This window comes from Eubalaena glacialis, chromosome 19 (genome assembly GCF_028564815.1).
Source record: "Eubalaena glacialis isolate mEubGla1 chromosome 19, mEubGla1.1.hap2.+ XY, whole genome shotgun sequence".
Taxonomy (NCBI): Eukaryota; Metazoa; Chordata; class Mammalia; order Artiodactyla; family Balaenidae; genus Eubalaena; species Eubalaena glacialis.
Window position 1 is genome coordinate 25,620,890 of NC_083734.1, and position 18,530 is coordinate 25,639,419.

An 18,530-nucleotide genomic window follows, 5' to 3' on the forward strand; every position below is an offset into this window, starting at 1 on the left:
GGCAGTTATAAAGTAAAAAAGCAAATTTACCAGCTGTTAAAAATAATAACATCTAATTTATATAATTCCACATCTCAAAAATCTTGTTGCCTCGTTTCAAAGACAAGTGTGAAAAAATTTTCTAACTCAAAAATAAGAACAATATGTAAATAAACAACAAATTGATTAAACTAGCTATAAAGCATTAAATTGCTAAAAGGTATTAAATCATTTACTGAAGTATGTCAGAAACTTGGTTATTCTGGACTGTGAATCAAGGAATTAAACTATATTAATCAAGTAGGATATATTCCTCAAAGGGAAAAAAAATGCTCCAGTGTTTTAAAATAATATAGGCAAATAAGTAAAATATAAAAGATTTCTACTGTAGAGTCATTTCACACCTACACAAATTGGCCACATTTGTCTGGGTACCACCACCTCTTCCAAAGATCAATAAAAAAATAATCTGTAATGCATAAAATGTTGCCTAGTAAATAATAGTTTCTTATTATCATCATTTATGCTAAGAATACACAACTAAAATCAGGGCTGATGATAATACAATTAATAGGTAGTAGCAGAACATTAAATTCTCTATCATTACAACATTAGAAATACTTGTACGAACTTCTCCAAAGCATCAGTGCAATCCGTCTACAGAATTTCTGACAAGCTCCAAAGAAGAACTGAAAGACATTAAAGTTAGGAAAAGGAGCTATGTTGTCGAGACAGGTAAACAGTGCCAGAGCCTATATGAGAGTTTTGCATGAATTTGCAGGAAAACAAAAGACAACAGTGCAAAACTTACTGGAGGTCACAAATAATCTTAAGCATCGTGACACAGGGTCACATATGGCTTACTGAAAGTTTAGAGGTTAAACTAACCTACATGTTTTATTGCAAATACCTCCACTGTAAAGAAATACAGGGGGTCAGGGATTTGGAAAAGGCATAGAACGCTATTCTTCATGAAAGTAGTGGGAAATAACGTGAAGGTCCTCTGCAAGAGATGTACGGAGGGAAGGCCCCATTCCCTTGGCCACCAACGCTTTAGAAGGCACTTGCACGTCTGAATTTTGTTTAGAAATGGATACAAAATAGAATCATGTGCTACTGGTTGGCGGGGGGCGGAGGGCAAGAAACCAACTGACAAATGCTGAGAAACAGCTTGGTCATCAGCAGGGAAGACCTTCCTCGTTTACTCTAAGGTCCTAGACACCCGGAGAGGAAGAGGAGATGGGTACTCTACAGAAGCTCAGAACGGCTTCCAAGTTCGCCGCGATGAGAGGGAATGGTTGGGAGTCCAGTACGGCTGGCCAACCACGGGGAGGTGTCCCAAATAATCTTCTGCCAGACTGAGACAGAGTCAGCAGCGCTCTAAAGCACTGCTTTAAGTCGAAATCACGGTGCCCTAGATCTGCACCGTCTAAGTGCAGAAGAAGCCAAGCTCTGAGGACAGCCTCAGGCGTCCGTCCCCAATTCCCCGCTCTCGCTTACCTACCCGCTCTGACTCCGGCTTCTCCGGATCTCGGATCCTGGAAGCGGCTCGCGACTGACTCTCTCACCCGCCGCAGGGCTCCGGCCAACCGGAACTAGCATACGTCACTTCCGGTCCGTTTCCCCTCCGGGAGACCGCCTCCAGAAGAAAAACGTTCCCCCCTCCTTTCGGCCACCTCAGCTGATACTCGCGGGATTTCAGTTCGAGTCTGGGTTAGGGACTTGTGGGCGGGGCGAGAGGAAGAATGACTGTTCTCTTCGCGGTTCTTGATCCGGAACTTGTTGTCAAGGAACCCCGGAAGGGGTAACTCGCGCGAGGGAAGCGTGTTCGCTACCCAGAAGTGAAGAACGCAAAGCCGCGAGTGAGGCGGAGGAGAGGTCCTGTAGGCAGGTCATCCTCTCACAGGTAGGGGGATATTCTTCATTCTGTCTCCAATTGGAATGTTTCTTACCATATAATTCTATAACCACCCCCTCACACTTTCATCTTCTCCTTCGTAAACTGTCTTCCTCCCAGTGGCCGCCGGAGCCACCGTTCCGGTTCGGCCAGTCGTCTTTTGGAAGAAAGGACCAAGCTGCTGGGGAGGGGAAGGACCCAGAATTTCTAGTTCCCAGGCAACGCCTCCATTGAGGCAGCATTGATGGATTCGCTCCGAATGTGAGAAAATACCGAGCAGGCCTCACACACTCTGCTGAGTATTTATTGAGTACCCACAGCGTAGCAAGTTGTTGAGTCCTACGAGGAAAGAAAAGGCCTCTAAGAATATGATGGAAAAACTGCCTCCCTGTGTCACACAGACATAATGTCTAAAGGAGTATTTAATTCTTTAACAATCCCAGGCACTGTACTAGACGTTGAGAATTATGCTCTACAGTGGTTATGTGTTATTGTTACAGCGGCTCTGGAAAGTAAATAATTAAGACTGACTGGGGGGTGGTAAAGACTTAAGAGACAGGTTTGATTTGAACTACACCTTCATGGGTGAAGAGGATTTTTTGTGTGTTTAAGTGGAGAAAATTATTTCAGGGAGAGATTGCTGCTTGAAAATACCTAGTCATTTGGTGTGGCTGAATAGTACACTGTGTAGCAGGAGAGGAGGATAAAGTAGGTTGAAACCAAATTGTGTAGTTCTTTGAATTCCTGCGAAGGGATTTATGTTTTATTGTTACCCTACCGAACTTGGGTCCACTCACCCAACGGGTAGCAAACGGGTACCCAAAGGGTAGTGACACCGGGTTGTGGTGAAAGAAAGCACAGTCTTTATTGCAGGGCCCCAAGCAAGGGAGTGGGAGACAAGCCTCAAATCCACTCCAACTTGGTGTTTGAGTTAGGGTTTTTTTTAAAGGGGAAGAACAAAGAGGCTGGAATTAATCATCTTGTAACATTTCTGTGACTTTCCTTATTTGTAGTTTCAGGAGTCAGGATGTCTCTGGTTTATGATTCTCTGGCCAGGTGGTCTATGGCTCGAGGTCTGTTAGCTCATCTTGCCCTGGAGAAACAACCTGAGTGGTAGATGATATCTACAACAGCAGTTTTAGTGTATTGACAGTGTTATTGACGACAACAATTTCAGTCATCAACTCTGGTTGGTTAGTATTCAGTTAGTGCAGGGTTGAGGTCACAGCGGACAAGAAAGGGGATAAAGTTTTGGATAGAGAGATTAATCATAAACTCGGTAAGGGACTCAGTTTTAGGGGGACTTTGTTTCCTTATTCCTTAGGCTTTTATCCAGTGATTTTCGAGCAGAGAAATTACAGGATCAGATTTGTGCTTTAGAAGTACAATTAATTATAATGGCAGATGGACTAGGATGAACTAGGGCACAAGTGAACCAAATATGGAAAGATTACAGGAAGTTTGAGAGGGAAGGGAAGATACTGAGTTCAGTGTAGGACACAGTTTAGACCACTTCATAGACATCTAAGTGGTGAAATCTAGCAGAAGCTGGAAGTTCAAGTGTGGCGCCCAGGAGACGCTCTAGGAATCCTCAGCATTTGTTGATTCAGGAATGAGTGAGATTCTTCATCTCACAAACTATTTATTGTCTATCTCCTCCTACTAGATTGTTCAGTGCGCTTCTCCAGGGTCCAGAACTGTGCACAATAGGCCCTCCGTAAATATTGATTGATTGATTGATTGAATGGAAAGAGAGTATATAAACCAGCACCGTCCAATAGAACTTTCTGCAGTCATGGAAATGTTCCGTATCTCGCTAACTCACAGTGTGGCACCTAGCCACTTTTAAGTTGTTGAGCTATTGAGCACTTGAAATATGATTAAATGTAACTGAAGAACTGAATTTTCTTTTAGTTTTAAGTTTAAATGATTACGTTTGGCTAATGGTTGCTGTATAGGACAACGCAGGTACAGACTGAAAAGAGGGCCAAATGTGTAAGCTTGGGTAATACATACATCAGGGGCCAACAGAGGACATACAGCCAGAAAAAGAGACTGGAAAAAAGGTATCAGAAAGATAGGATGATAATAGGGTGAACTTTGGGTTAAAGAGTTCAAGGGAAGAAAGCTTAAAGAAAAGTTATCAGTGAATGGTGCAGAAAACTCAAGATGAGGCCTAAAAAGAGGCAACTGCATTTGGCAATTAGCTAGTGTCTGATTCCTTAGCAGTTTCAGTCGAGTGGGGAAGGGAGACAGGTAACTGAAGAAGTTTAGAGATGAAGGGAAGAGGAAAAGTGAGGCAGTGGTTTAAGGGTCAAAGAGAAAGGATTTTTAGGTTGGAAAAGGCCAAGGGGCAATAGCCAGTGGAACAGGATAAATGGGGATAGCATGCTTCAGAAGGTAATGGAATCACGAGCATTGGTGAAAGAGGTTTAATCTGGCTGAGAAATCAGAAGGCACCAAGAGGAGGGTTTTTATAGGACGTGTTCGTTTGGCAGTGCCATCATTGCCTGGGATTGTCTATGAGACTAAGATAGTTATTTTTACCTTAGTCTCAAGCACTGGGTTTATTGATATATGTTTATAATAGATATGCAGAAAAGGGGACAGGCTGAAACACTTTTTACAGGAGTTAGATGTTGATCTGATCAGGCTGATAGGAGATTAGAACATCCTAAAGAATAGAGATGCTAGTATTAATTTCAACATTTTAGAATTAGAGACCTCATAAGATATGGGACAGAAGTGATAAACAAGCTTGGTATTTCTGGAACTTTTTCTGCTTTCTGTTTATGATGACTCTTACTGGTGTGTCTGTTTTTAAATAAAGCTGAGAAAATGAGAAACTTTCCATCATGACCTTTTAGATGAGTATATTCAACAAATACTCTATGTGTAGTTCCTTTCTCCAGATATTACCTGAGTCTGGTATGTGGGATATTTGGTTATTTTGCAACCTAGAAATTGGTGCAGAGAATCCTTCTAATTCTTGACATAGAAGTGTGTGTGTGTGTGTGTATATATATTTATATATATATATATATATTTTTTATATATATATAATTGAATATTTGTTCTATTTGTAGTCTGGCTGTTAGATTATCAGAGAGAAGTCCTGCTGATATATAAGCATCATGTAGTAACTAAATGATAGATGCATTATGAGATAATGTGGGTTCTAATAAGAATTAAATTTTATTTTCTTTTTTTGTGGCTGCAAAGGCATCTAGAGCCTTAAAGTACCATGTCAGTGCAGCCCTGTCACCATTTTAGGCACACCAGTGAAAGAGGACTGAAACTAGGTGCTGATGACTTAACCGTTTATGACCCTCTGGTCATTCCTTGTCATTCTCCTTTTATCCCTAAATGCTTGTTTCCTCAGTGTTCTGTTTAGCCATTTCTTCCCTCGATATACTTGACCCAGTGGCCTTACCCACTTTCATCACTTCAGTAACCTCAGTTATATGTTAATTTCTTTTAAATATGTATTTCTAGCCTAAGCTTATCTTCTGACCTCTTAAATGATATATCTTTTTTTTTTTTTTTTTCCTGGACATCTCAACCAGGATGTCTTTTGGTCAAACCAGACGTAATATATCTAAAACTGATTTTAGTATCTTTTACTTTCAAACCTTCTCTTTCACCAGAATCCCTTCATCAGTAAATAGTATACTTCCAATCTCCATTTGTTCAAATCTAGGTGTCATTCTAAACTTCTCCCTTTCTTTTATCATCAGACTTCCAGTGAGTCACCAAATCATACAGGTGTGCCTCAGCCACTTCTTTCCTTTCCCATTGTCACTACTCTTCTCTGAGTGACTGTCATCTCATCTAGACTACTGGGAAAGGCAACAGAGTAGTGTTAAGAACACAGGTTCTGGAGTCAGGCTACCATTTACTAGCTTTGTGAACTTGGGTGAGCTACTTAATATTCTCTGTACCCCAATTTTCACATCTGATAAAATGCGCATAATAATTCTGTATTTACCTTAAAGGACTGTTGGGAACATTGAAGGAGACAATTCATGTAGAGTGTCAATACCTAATATATACCTAATATAAAACCTAATTTAGCAGTTATTAACTGTTACTATTATTACATTATAGCAGCCTCCTGATCAATCCCCTGTATCTATTCTTACCAGCTTCTAATTCATTCTTTATACTGAAGTCCCAGGTGATCTTTTAGAAAACAAAAATCATTTATTTCCCTGCAGCAGCTTCTCATTGTCCTTAGGGTAAATTCCAAACCATCTAACATGGCTTACAAGGCCTTCTGTGATCTGCCCTTCTTTCTCACTTTGTTCTCTGCAGCTCTTTCTCTCCATCTTCCAGCAGTCTGGACTGCTTTCAGGTCATTTGACATATTGTATTTCTCTCCTCTGGCCTGCCCACTTGGTGTTCTTTCTGCCTGAAATGATCTTCCCTCCTTCTATCTTCTTACTGATCCTTTGTTGCATTTTAAATATTTCTTCAACGAGGCCTTCCCTGACCTCCTACACTGAGCTAAAGCACTTTATGTACTCCCCAACACCTTTTTAAAAAAAAATATTTATGTATGTATGTATTTATTTATTTATGGCTGTGTCAGGTCTTAGTTGCAGCACGTGGGATCTTCGTTGCAGTGCGCAGGTTCTTCGTTCCGGCGCACGGGCTTCTCTGTAGTTGTTATGCACGGGTTCTCTAGTTGTGGCACACGGGCTCAGTAGTTGCAGCTTGCAGGCTCTCTAGTTATAGCATGTGGGCTCCAGAGCACATAAGCTCTGTAGTTGCGGTACGTGGGCTCAGTAGTTGCAGCACGCAGGCTTAGTTGCCCCGCGGCATGTGGGATCTTAGTTCCCCAACCAGGTATCAAACCTGTGTCCCCTGCATTAGAAGGCAGACTCTTTTTTTTTTTTTTTTGGCTGCCAGCTTTCTCTAGTTGCGGTGAGCAGGGGCTCCTCTCTGTTGCGGTGCGCGGGCTTCTCATTGCAGTGGCTTCTCTTGTTGTGGAGCACGGGCTCTAGGTGCATGGGCTTCAGTGGTTGTGGTGCATGGGCTTCAGTGGTTTTGGTGCGTGGGCTCAGTAGTTGTGGCTCAAGGGCTCTAGAGCACAGGCTCAGTAGTTGTGGCATACGGGTTTAGTTGCTCCGTGGCATGTAGGATCTTCCCAGACCAGGGATCGAACCCATGTCCCCTGCATTAGCAGGCAGATTCTTAACCACTGCACCACCAGGGAAGTCCCGGAAGGCAGATTCTTAACCATTGGACCACCAGGGAAGTCCTCCCTAATGCCTTTTCATAACATTTACCAGCCATGTAATTATTTGTCTTCTCCTCCACTCATCTGTGAACAACTGGCAGTGGCCTGTATTGTTCACCATATTCCTAGTCTAACAAGGTATGTGTCTGGTACATAGGACGTCAGCAAACGTTTGGGTTTTTTTTAACTTCTCTTTGCCTCAGTTTCCTTATTTTCAATATATAGAATTAATGCTAACTTCTTAAAGTTATGTGGATCAAATGACACAATACATTCAAAATACCATTGAAGCTTTGAGCTATGACAACATGAATTTTTCTTAAAATAAAATGAAAGAAATTCAAAATTAGGACTGAGTCATCTCTAAACCACTACCAGAACGTAAGCTCCATGACAGAAGGGACTTTTTCTCCTTTGTGTGCTCCTGTATTCCCCCAGATCCTAGAGCAGAACCAGTTAATATTTGTGGGAGGAAGGAGGCAATATATCATAAAAATAAAATAATTAAGAAAGCAGATGAGCTTAATGACACACTTCTGACTATAATTCAGATAACCTATTTCTGTAGCTACACTCGGGACTTCACATCACGTTATAATGTTCCATTTCCAAACTCAAAACCCCAGACATCTCTCTCTAAGCACAGCCATCTGCCTTTCCAGCTTACTTCCATCATACCTTTTCTTAATAGCATGTGCATATCCTCTGTCACCTTCCTGTCCTTAAATCACTTTCTAAGAATGTGGATTTCATGGCTTATCATTTCAAACATTCTTGGCCCTCACCCTGAATTCCCTTATGCCCTTGTGTCTTGGTGCTTACTCTTAGTAGAATTCACACTTGGATAAATCCAACTGTGTGTCGTAGATGGGGAGGATGAAGGAAGAATATAGGTGCAGCAGATTTAGTTTATATGTTTGGAGGCAGTGATTATGTGGTTTTAGTCTTCTGGCTTCTATTTTCTCTGTGAAGTGTGAAGTCATCTCTTCTATATTTTTACCTATACTCAGGCTGCTAAGTACTGCTGGAGAAGATCATAACTGGTAGGTATGGTACCGTTATAAAATCATTACTAATCCTAACCATGTTTTCAATGTTTCTCTGCAATCCTGCTGTGTTTTGCTGTAACTTTTATTTCAGTCTTCCTCTTCTCAACTCCAGCTTGACTCTTGTACAAAATAACTCCCTCCAAGGAACAATTTCCTGCTTCCAAATCCACAGCCCTACCTGCATCTAAACCTGTCACATTGGGAAAGGTGTCCCTTCTTTCCAAGACCAAATCTCTTCACAGGGACTTAGGTGCCTCCCACCTACTGCTTTGTATTATTAATTATTCTTTCCCTATCTTGAGCATCTACCTTCCTTTTCTCTGGGTCCATCCATTAACATTTAAATATGCTCAACATTTGTAAATACTCATCTTTCCATGCTAAGAGGGAAAAAAAAACCTTTCCTTTTTCTTCACAGCCACTTGTATCTGTTGCTTTTTCTTTCTGCTTGCTTTCGCTTTCTCTTTCTTGACCCCGCCTCAAACTAGCTTCTGCCCCACAACTACCCCACATTAGTTTTTTGCCAAAACTAATGGACAGACTGTCTCAGAGTGCTATCAACTTCTGGAAATATGTTCCTCACCACATTGTCCTGGTATTCCTGCCTCTGTATCTGTAAAAGTTGGCCATTTAAGAAGGCAGCTCCAGGGACTTCCCTGGCGGCGCAGTGGTTAAGAATCCGCCTGCCAATGCAGGGGACACGGGTTCGAGCCCTGGTCCGGGAAGATCCCACACGCCGCGGAGCACCTAAGCCCGTGCACCACAGCTACTGAGCCTGCGCTCTAGAGCCCACGAGCCACAACTACTGAGCCCGCGTGCTACGACTTCTGAAGCCCGCGCACCTAGAGCCCATGCTCTGCAACATAGAGAAGCCACCGCAATGAGAAACCTATGCACCACAATGAAGAGTAGCCCCCTGCTCGCGCAACTAGAGGAAGCCCGTGCGCAGCAACGAAGACCCAACCCAGCCAAAAATAAATAAATAAATTTAAAAAAAGAAAGAAAGAAAGAAAATAACAAGTGTTAGTGAGGATATGGAGAAATTGAACCATTTAAAAAAAAAAAAAAAAAGGTAGCTCCAGACAGGATCCAACTGGAGAAGGAGATGCAGGAACTACTATAAAATGCAGAGTTTTTTTGGTAGGTGTTTCAGAAAGTAACTGAATAGTAAAGGATTCTAATGGACTCCAAGGAAGTGGAGATACAGGTTTTATAACATTAAGTAGCAATTTCAGGGAAATTAGTTTTGTTCTGGGGAGGGCAGGGTTTGAATTTGAGATTGCAAATGTGGGGATATTGGGTTGTTTCAATTTTTTATTAACTGTACGTTTGACTTAGAAAAGCAAGATACATAGTATAGCAGTGTAATGTGTTAAATTATATTTTTATAGTTTGGAGACAAAAGAATATATAGTCATTTTCTTTTCCTTCAGATATTAAGTGTACTCCATCATTCTCTAACAATTACTGAAGGTCTGTTAGCCTGGTTTATCTCATAATCCTCCCAATCCTTCTTTGAGATCTGGAGATAGCCATGACTTATATGAAGATCTGTTTGCAAAGGCATTGGTTTTTTTGTTTCTGAATTAGAGACTTGAGTCATAAGGCACTAGAGAAGTGGCTCTCAACCCTACCAGGCCCAACACACAGTTTTTTTAAAATAAAGTCACTTGCAACGAATGTAAAATGGTATAGCCATTTTAGATAATAGTTTGGCAGGTCCTCAAAGTTAAAGAGTTGCTGTATGACCCAGCAGTTAGACTTCTAGGTATAAGGCCAAGACAAACGAAAACAAATATCCACACAAAAACTTGTATTCATAGCAGCATTATTCATAATAGCCAAAAGGTAGAAACAACCAAGATGTCCATCAACTGATGAAGAGGTAAATAATACGTGGTACACCCATACAATGGAATATTATTCATCAGTAAAAAAGGAATGAAGTATTGATACATGCCACAGTGTGGATGAACCTTGGAAATATTATGCTGGATGATAGAAGCCTGAAACAAAAGGCCACATATTGTATAGTTTGATTTATATGAATGTCCAGAATAGGCAAATCCATAAAGACAAAGTAGATTTAGTGGTTACCAGAGACTGGGGGAGGGAGAGATGGGAAGGGACTACTAATGGGTGTAGGGGTTTCTTTTCGGGGCAGTGAAAATGTTGTGGAATTAGATAGTGGTGATGGTTGTACAACATTGTAGATACATTAAAAAACACTGAATTGTACACTAAAAAGGTGAATTTTATAGTATGTGAATTACATCTCAAAAAAGTTTTAAGATTCCCTATATTATCCTCATTTTAAAATATTTGATAACATTGCATACCTTGCCTACCATATAATTTCAAAAACATTAATATGTTCTAATTTTAACAAAAAAGAATAAAAAAGAACTTTATGGTAAAATATGTATTTCCAGGACTGCCATCTATGCCACGCATATTATGCACTGTACAATTCCAAGGGCACCACTTGTAAGTTCTACAAACATGATGGCCCCATGTATTTCAATGTATAAATGCTTAGATACTATTTATTCCACTAGAAGAAACTGATGACTGTTTGTGCCTATACACTGAAGCGTCATGAATCCAACAGCCTCAAATGTAGACTGATATAAGTGCTTTATTGATGATTCAAATACCATGAACAGCTTTGCTGGGGTAATAGGAATTTCTAAAATAATAAGGATAAAGGATCATCCTCCTTTGATTTATATGATTGATAGTTATACTACTGGTAAATTGAGTGTGTCAAAACTATGCAAAAAATACTTTGTGTTCGGATGCAAAATGAAATTGGGTTCTACTCTCAGACATTAATAGTTTTTCATCTACAGTAACGTCCAGTGGGACAAATCTTCACGTATAAGGCTTTTAGCATTCCATGCCAAGGTCTAGTAAATGTCAGCAGCGCACCTCACTCCAGGCCCGTTGTTGTGACACCCAGGAACTTCTCTGAGGGGTTGGTACCATCCCCATTAAGAACTAATGCAGTACAAAGACACAAGTAAATAAGCACTCACTATATTCCAGAAAGAGTGAGTTAATCTTGGTTTCTCTAGATCCTTTAGGCATCTTGGTAAAACAGAACATTTCCTTTCTCCACAAGACTTAGCAAAAATTGAGGAACGGAGCTTTGTTGTGTATCCAAGAAAGAGATGTACTCCTCACATTGAGATTCAAAATGACCTACACTGCTTCACCTGTATTCTTGAACCTTTTCTAGTACACAGGGGAGAAAAAGTACATGCCTAAGATCCAAAACATATTTTGCCTTTTTTCTGGATGAATTAAAATACTGCTGCTTATATACTGTCAGGATGTTTTATCTGATAAGCCTGTAACTTTCCACTGCTAGATAGTGACAACTTTGTTTTCCTTTCAGATGCTCTCCAAACCCTTGGTTATGGAATATTTGACTAATCCTGGTGCACTCAGCTTGGCTGCCGGAGTTGCTTGTGGCATGTGCCTGGGCTGGGGACTCCGAGTACGCTTTGGAATGATCCCCAAGAGCTCGGTGAGCGAGACAGACACTGACACCAGAACAGAAGCAAGCATCTTAGGAGAGGGTGGGGAGTACAAAATGATTCTTGTGGTTCGAAATGACTTAAAGATGGGAAAAGGGAAAGTGGCTGCCCAGTGCTCTCATGCTGCTGTTTCTGCCTACAAGCAAATTCAAAGGAGAAACCCTGAATTACTCAAACAGTGGGAATACTGTGGCCAGCCCAAAGTGGTGGTCAGAGCTCCTGATGAAGAAACTCTAGTTGAATTATTGACCCATGCAAAAATGCTGGGACTGACTGTAAGTTTAATCCAAGATGCAGGACGTACTCAGATTGTACCAGGCTCTCGAACTGTTCTAGGAATTGGGCCAGGACCAGTAGACCTAATTGACAAGGTCACTGGTCACCTAAAACTTTACTAGGTGGAATAGTGTATGATGATGGTCATCCCACCACCACAAGGGTTTGAAACTGTCAAATTCTAACAATAAAAGCTGAATTTCTTCCCCCAACTTATGTATTCTTGAGATGAAAATCCATTCCTGTGTTCTTCTGTCAATCATGTACTTGGCCTGGTTACACAGTTATCTTGGGCTGAAGAAAAAAAAAAAACGTTTGGTTAATAAATAGTCCTGGTGGTTCAAGAGATGGGTGCTGAAACAAGAAATATTTAAGATGAGAGGCAAAGGTCACAATAAAATTGGATTACGAGGTGGGAAACAGCATTTCCTATGTGTGGTTCGGTCCCTTTGTGTGTTAATAGCTCTTCTATTCCCCCCCCTTGGAGGATCAGGGGTCAAGGGTACTACCATAGGTGCAAACTGTAGTTTGTTTCTCCTGCCTTCAATTTTTGGATGACTGCCTATCTTATTAATAGATGATGGGTTTAAAATCTAACTTTGTGGATTTGTCTTAAAGCTGAGGTTTTATAGCACTGATATAACCCACCCGTGCTGTGTTTCATGTTCATTCCCTGACCCACACTGGCTAAAGTTTCTCAGCAGTGGTCCTTCATCTCTTTAGTTCCCCACCTTTCCTAACAATGAAGGCATTGAAACTTGCGAAGTGACTTGTATGGACCTTGAAGGTGATAATGGGCCCACGTAAGAATTTATGGTGATTGTAAAGTGAATGTAGCTTATCCCAACATCCCACTATTTCTTTACCTAGAACTTAAGGAACTGGACAATTATTTAAGGGCACCTTATTTCCCTTTTGATCATTATACACTTAGCATGACATAATTCCAATAATTACTATGTTATACCAGCTGCCCAGAATATGAAGGTTCCAGCTCCCAAGAGCCACATAGCTTCCTGATCTCTTTTTTGCAAAAAGCCATTTTTCTTGAAAGCCTTCTTTAGGGGGATCCTGACAGGATTTCTAAATTCAGTATATCCCTGAGAACTATGATGATGTCAGGGAGAATTTTGGTAACAGGCACATGTTAAGTGACTGCAGCTCTCCATGGTTAACTTCAGCAATTAGCATTAGTTAGCAGTTAACGTCAAGATAAGCAGTAATAGAGCACAACTGCAAGCTCTAAGGTCAGTGGAGTCTGGGCGGAACACTAAAGACTACTGCACCCAGTCTTAAAGGTTCTATTTTGTCAGTTTTGTAGTTTACACTGGCATCTGACAGCACAGAAGAAATTGCAACTGTGAAGGATGCCGCAATAGCAACTGTTTCTAAATAGAATGTTTATACTGGATTCGAAAGTGATGCAACAGCATGTAACTGAGCTGAAGAGAACCCAATCCTAAATGTATGATTCTGGCTCCGGTAATTTCTGAGGCTTGCCTCAGAGACTGGCGGTTCCAGGTTCAAAAGTGCATTCCCAACAGGATGGTCTGCCGTGGCTGATAGAAGTAATTTTAATAAATCATGGCATATCTACTAGGATGAATAGTACACAAATTCTGGTAGTTATGGAAACATCATGTTTGTTTTCTAGCTCACCTGTACTTTCATATTTATTTTATAGGGTTCATAATCTTATGGTTCACAAAGTATACTCTGCAGAGCCCTTGGGGTCTCTAAGACACTTGCAGGGGGTCAAAACAATTTTCCTAATACTAAGACATTCTTTTCCTTTTCCACTGTTTTGACATTTGCAGTGATGATAAAAAAGCAATGGTGGGTAATACTGCTGGCACCTTTCACAAATCAAGGCAGAGGCACCTACCTGTACAAGTAGTCATTGTAGTTTTCACTGCCCTACACTTAGTTTAAAAAAAAAAAAAATTTCACTTCATGTCCTTGATGAAGCAGTAAAAAAATTATTAAATTTGATCCTTGACTGTCTTTATATTTTATGTAACATCAAACACTTCTGGTACACACTGAAGTGTGACTGTCATCTTGAGGAAAAACACTTGTGGCTGAGTCCTGAGCTGAACTAGCTGCTTTTGTCATCAAACATTTTTACTTGCAAGAACTGACAAAATCTAGTTAACCAGACCTGGGTGTTTGTTTGGCAGATACAACTACAAAAAGTTCATCTTCATGATTTCAGAGTCCACATTTCAACTAACCACAAGTATCTGGAAAGGCTATTAAAATCCTCCTTCCTTTCCTTATTAAATATCTATATGAGGCCAGATTTTCTTCATATACTTCAAAACATAACAGATTGAATGCAGAAGTAGATATGAGAGTCCAGGAGTCTTCTGTTACAATAAACTTTAAAGAGACTTGTAAAAAATAGTACAATGCCATTCTTCTTGCTTGACTTTTGGTTGGAGAAATATGGTTAATTCATTATTGCTTATGTTAACATTCAATGAGTTTATTAGTCATATTTAAATGGTTAATAGTTAAAAAAAATTGTTTTAACTACTAAAATACAGTAAGTAGGAATAGATAAAACCCCACATAAACTAGAGCTCTTTGGGATCTTCAGTAATTTGAGTAGAAAAAGGATCCTCAGAAAAAGTTTGAGAACCGCTACAGCAGCGGTCCCCAACCTTTTTGGCACGAGGGACTGGTTTCATGGAAGACAATTTTTAAACGGACTGGGGTGGGGGCAGGGTGTGGTTTTGGGATGATTCACGTACATTACATTTATTGTGCACTTTATTTCTATTATTATATTGTAATCTATAATGAAATACAGCTCACTATAATGCAGAATCACTGGGAGCCCTGAGCTTGTTTTCACTTGCCACTCACTGATAGGGTTTTTTTTTTTTTTTTTTGGATTCTGGACATTTTTAGATGAGGTTAAAAACGTCATGGTGTGCACAGGGAGCAGGCAAAGGACTTTTCTGTGGGAGGCAATGCCTGCAGGCAGAATAAACTGTCCAGTCTTCTCTTGGGGAGGAGCTCCCTGCGGTAATAACAGAGGAACTAGGGGGCCTCGAGGAAGGTGTTGGTTCGGAAGATGGAGGAGACGATCTTGCCGGTGGCATTGATGGTGCCTTCGCTGTCTGAGCTGGACTCAGAGTCGCTGCTCCCAGAGTAGGCGCCCAAACCTGGGAGGATGCCGATACAGACGGCAGCGGAGGGGCAGTGGATGGAGGGACCACTCAGAGATGTGCTTCCAAGAGACACGCAGGACGGGGCTTCTTGATTCTTGTCATCTGGGTCAGGGTCCGATTTCAGTCTTTTCAAACTGTTGCCACTCTCTGAGCTCTTATGCTTCACAGCTCCTGCCAACAGCTTTGCCTGGGAGAACTTGGTCTTGGTTTCTGTGGGTTTCACAGCCACTTTCTTCTCCACTTCCTTTTTGTTGTCTTGAGAAATTCCAACCTTGTTGAGATTACTTCTGTATTCCTTCAGTTCTTTCAGTTCTTCTTCTCTTCGCTGCTTTTCTATTAGTTCCTGCTGCCGAGAAACCTCATCAAGGAAGTTGGTCTCATCTTCGTCTAAGCCTCTTACCATGTTCTTGAATTTGAACTGTTCTTCATACTCCTGCTGCTTCCTATCTTTCTGTTCCTGTAGCCTTTCATATAGAGACCGAGGGTCATAAACCTCCTCTGGGCATTCTTCTGGATCTTCAGGTTTTCGAACTTTCTCCCATTCTTCTTGCCTCCTTTTGCGCCGTTCATCTAATTCTGCCTCAGACACAAACCTCTTTTTGATAACAAGGTTACCATCATCCCCTCCATCCATAATGGAACAATCAGTCCTTCTCAGATTCCTTTTCCTCACCGCCACAACAGAGCTCCTCCCACTGATAGGGTTTTGATGAGAGTCTGCAGTCAAACCTCTCTGCTAACAACAATCTGTATTTGCAGCCGCTCCCCAGCACTAGCATCACCGCCTCAGCTCCACCTCAGATCATCAGGCATTAGATTCTCACAAGGAGCACGCAACCTAGATCCCTCGCATGCGCAGTTCACAGTAGGGTTCATGCTCCTATGAGACTCTAATGCTGCTGCTGATCTGACAGGAGGTGGAGTTCAGGCGGTAATGCGAGCCATGGGGAGCGGCTGTCAATACACGTGAAGCTTCACTCTCTCGCCCACTGGTCACCTCCTGCTGTGAGGCCCCATTCCTAACAGGTCCCCAGGGGTTGGGGACCCCTGCACAACAGTGAGGATATCTGCATGACTAAATCAATTTATGGAAAATTAAAGCAGCCCTACTTGGAGATCATCAGTCTCTTGCTATTGTACTAATGTCTGTTGAAATGACTGTCAACAATTATCACATTTTTTGGGGTATAATGTCTGTATTTGGATACTAGGGAGGAAGAGGAAGAAGTGTTCTTCCTAGGGAGGCAGATAACTTGAAAGCATGTTTACCTCCTGAAAAGTTTCCTATGAATCTCTTTCCCCTTCTTCCCTCCTGTTTTAGTTACCTTTAGAGAGTGGTAAAGAACTCTTAGTACTCTTGGTTTTCTGTTTTTAGTTCCTTCTCCCAGACCATCGACCATCATCCTATTCAGAGGAAAGTTAGGGAAGATCCCTTAAATTACAGTTTATTACCAATTCATTCTGTCTCTTATTGTACAACACTTACTACTGCCCAGTACTGAGCTAGGTGTTTTGTAATTTAAACATACTCCTACAAATAATCCTGAAAATTACTCATAGTGTTAACATACAGGAGAAGGAACAAGCTCAAAAGTTCAGCTTGCTCTCAATTTGAACCTAAGTTATACGCTGCATCAGTTTCTCTTTCTACTGTAGCCCATTATGGATGGTTTTAAGGGGCAACTCAGTATCACAGACATAGCACCAGATTAAAACAAGGCTTTAAAAAAAAAACCCAAAAAACTCTTAAGTATGCTATAAGAAAACCTTTACTAAAGTATTTTAACTTGTTTCTATTAAATGGGAAGGGAAAAGAGAAAAATCTCTTGATTTTGACAAAGATGAAGAAAGGGGGCTGAGATCCAGGAGAAACAACAGGACGTCCAGGACCTGAGCAGCAAGATGTTTTCCCTATGACAAACCAAGAAAGGAAAAGGGATTTTTCCAACTAATACTATAATTTCCTATAGGAATATTGGGGGGTTGGGGGGGAGGTGAAGGTGGGGAAAAGCAGGAGTTCTAAGTTTTAAAAAACCATTCTGTGGAGTTTATGGTCAATGGCTTGACTTAGAGTTATAGAGCAATACAAAGCTAGGTAGGGGGCTCTCTAACTATTGAGAATTAACAGTGAAATGAACTTAGAGTAACATTCTCAGCCATAAGCAAAAAAACTTGAATTCAAACACTGGTTTAAAAGAAATCAACTTCGGTTCTTTTGGTTTAAGTTTGAGAGATATTTAAGTAAAACTGCCATTCTACATGTTATTTCCACAGTCCAGTAATTTATTTTAAATTTGAGTAATTTCAAATTCCACAAACAAAACTGAAGAACAGCAATATTTTGTTTGAATTCTTTCTTCTGTACACTCAGTGATCTAAAACACCACAATATCCAACATACACAAACCTCAGGGAAGGGTTAGTAAATACACACAGATTGGAATCATGGTGCTCTTTGTTCCTGAATGGAATGGTCCCACAAAAAAAGCACAGGATACAGCACAACATAAAGGCACCTGTTACATATGAAGTGAGCAAAAACACACTAGCATTTTCTATATGTGTAATGAGGAAACCTGCATAGGTTAGAGGGCCTTTTACGCTCATTTAAAAGTCAGGCAAGTTGTCTGTAATGCATTTTTCAAATAATTTGGAGAGCACTGCAATCCAGTGTAGGATATGCTGATTAGTGTTGTCTTTGTTGGCATTGACAGTTTTGCATGGTCACATACCAATACTTCTGCTTTAGCTTTTCTTTGAATAAAAGATTTAAATGCATTTAGACAATACATACTGTAAGCTGTTTACATACACTAAATTTAAGAGATTCAATATTAGAGTTTTTTTTTTTTCTTTAAACACTACAGAGTGCAAATCAGGTTCTTCACAACAGATTGAATATTAAGCACTTCTTCAAAGAATGAGGGGGAAGAAAGAAAGCCCAAGTGAATAAAACACTGAAACTATTCCCCTTTGAAAATAAATTCTAAAATGATGCGGAATGTGAAATAAGCTTTTAACATAGGTGATCCAAGTTTACAGTTAAAAACAAAAAGTAGTCCTTCATGAAATAAAGGTTACAAGAACATGTGCCTGTTTTCCCCCGTTATAAACTGAGAAGCGGGTAGAGACGATGTTTCGGTACGAAAATAGGCGACTACAGGATCAGCTTTCCGTCTCACATGCTGTACCCAAAGCCAGGCTGTGGCTGCCCATAGGGTGGTGCAGTATAACCATAACCAAAAGGTGCCTGGGGAGGGACTGCAACACTGGGTCCTGCTGTCAGCATCAACTGGGGCTGACCTACGGAAGAAAACAAAAAGGAGCGGGGGGTGGGGGCAAGGAGGTGGGAGAAACTGTTAGCAT

At 40.8% G+C, this 18,530-nt stretch overlaps 4 protein-coding genes across 6 annotated transcripts in view; 1 reads left to right on the forward strand and 3 right to left on the reverse strand.

Moving 5' to 3' along the window:
- VMP1 (vacuole membrane protein 1) overlaps positions 1–1,617 on the reverse strand; it is a 125,465-nt gene extending 123,848 nt beyond the window's left edge. Inside the window, exon 1 of one of the 3 annotated variants that reach the window (XM_061175649.1) lies at positions 1,480–1,599. The gene's annotated coding sequence lies outside the window, so the exon portion shown is untranslated. Of the gene's footprint in view, positions 1–1,479 lie in introns of all 3 variants that reach the window. The other 2 variants (XM_061175648.1, XM_061175650.1) reach the window with 2 other exon arrangements.
- A 169-nt stretch (positions 1,618–1,786) lies between these two features.
- PTRH2 (peptidyl-tRNA hydrolase 2) lies at positions 1,787–12,228 on the forward strand. The gene is made up of 2 exons (XM_061176108.1): positions 1,787–1,885; positions 11,568–12,228. Exon 2 carries the CDS (start codon positions 11,568–11,570, stop codon positions 12,105–12,107), a length of 540 nt encoding a protein of 179 aa, XP_061032091.1. The 5' UTR covers positions 1,787–1,885; the 3' UTR covers positions 12,108–12,228.
- Positions 12,229–14,876: 2,648 nt separating this feature from the next.
- On the reverse strand, positions 14,877–15,831 carry LOC133079990 (PSME3-interacting protein). The gene has a single exon (XM_061175763.1). It carries the CDS (start codon positions 15,796–15,798, stop codon positions 15,034–15,036), a length of 765 nt encoding a protein of 254 aa, XP_061031746.1. The 5' UTR covers positions 15,799–15,831; the 3' UTR covers positions 14,877–15,033.
- Positions 15,832–17,426: 1,595 nt separating this feature from the next.
- The window catches only part of CLTC (clathrin heavy chain), a 60,475-nt gene continuing 59,371 nt past the window's right edge, over positions 17,427–18,530 (reverse strand). The window contains exon 32 of the mRNA XM_061176537.1: positions 17,427–18,467. Coding sequence (XP_061032520.1) covers positions 18,343–18,467 — 125 coding nt within the window. The 3' untranslated portion in view covers positions 17,427–18,342. The remainder of the gene's footprint in view (positions 18,468–18,530) is intronic.

Bases quoted from the DNA above. Each gene is read 5' to 3' on its own strand.
- LOC133079990 (XM_061175763.1), bottom strand. From the start codon at position 15,798: ATGGATGGAGGGGATGATGGTAACCTTGTTATCAAAAAGAGGTTTGTG.
- PTRH2 (XM_061176108.1), top strand. From the start codon at position 11,568: ATGCTCTCCAAACCCTTGGTTATGGAATATTTGACTAATCCTGGTGCA.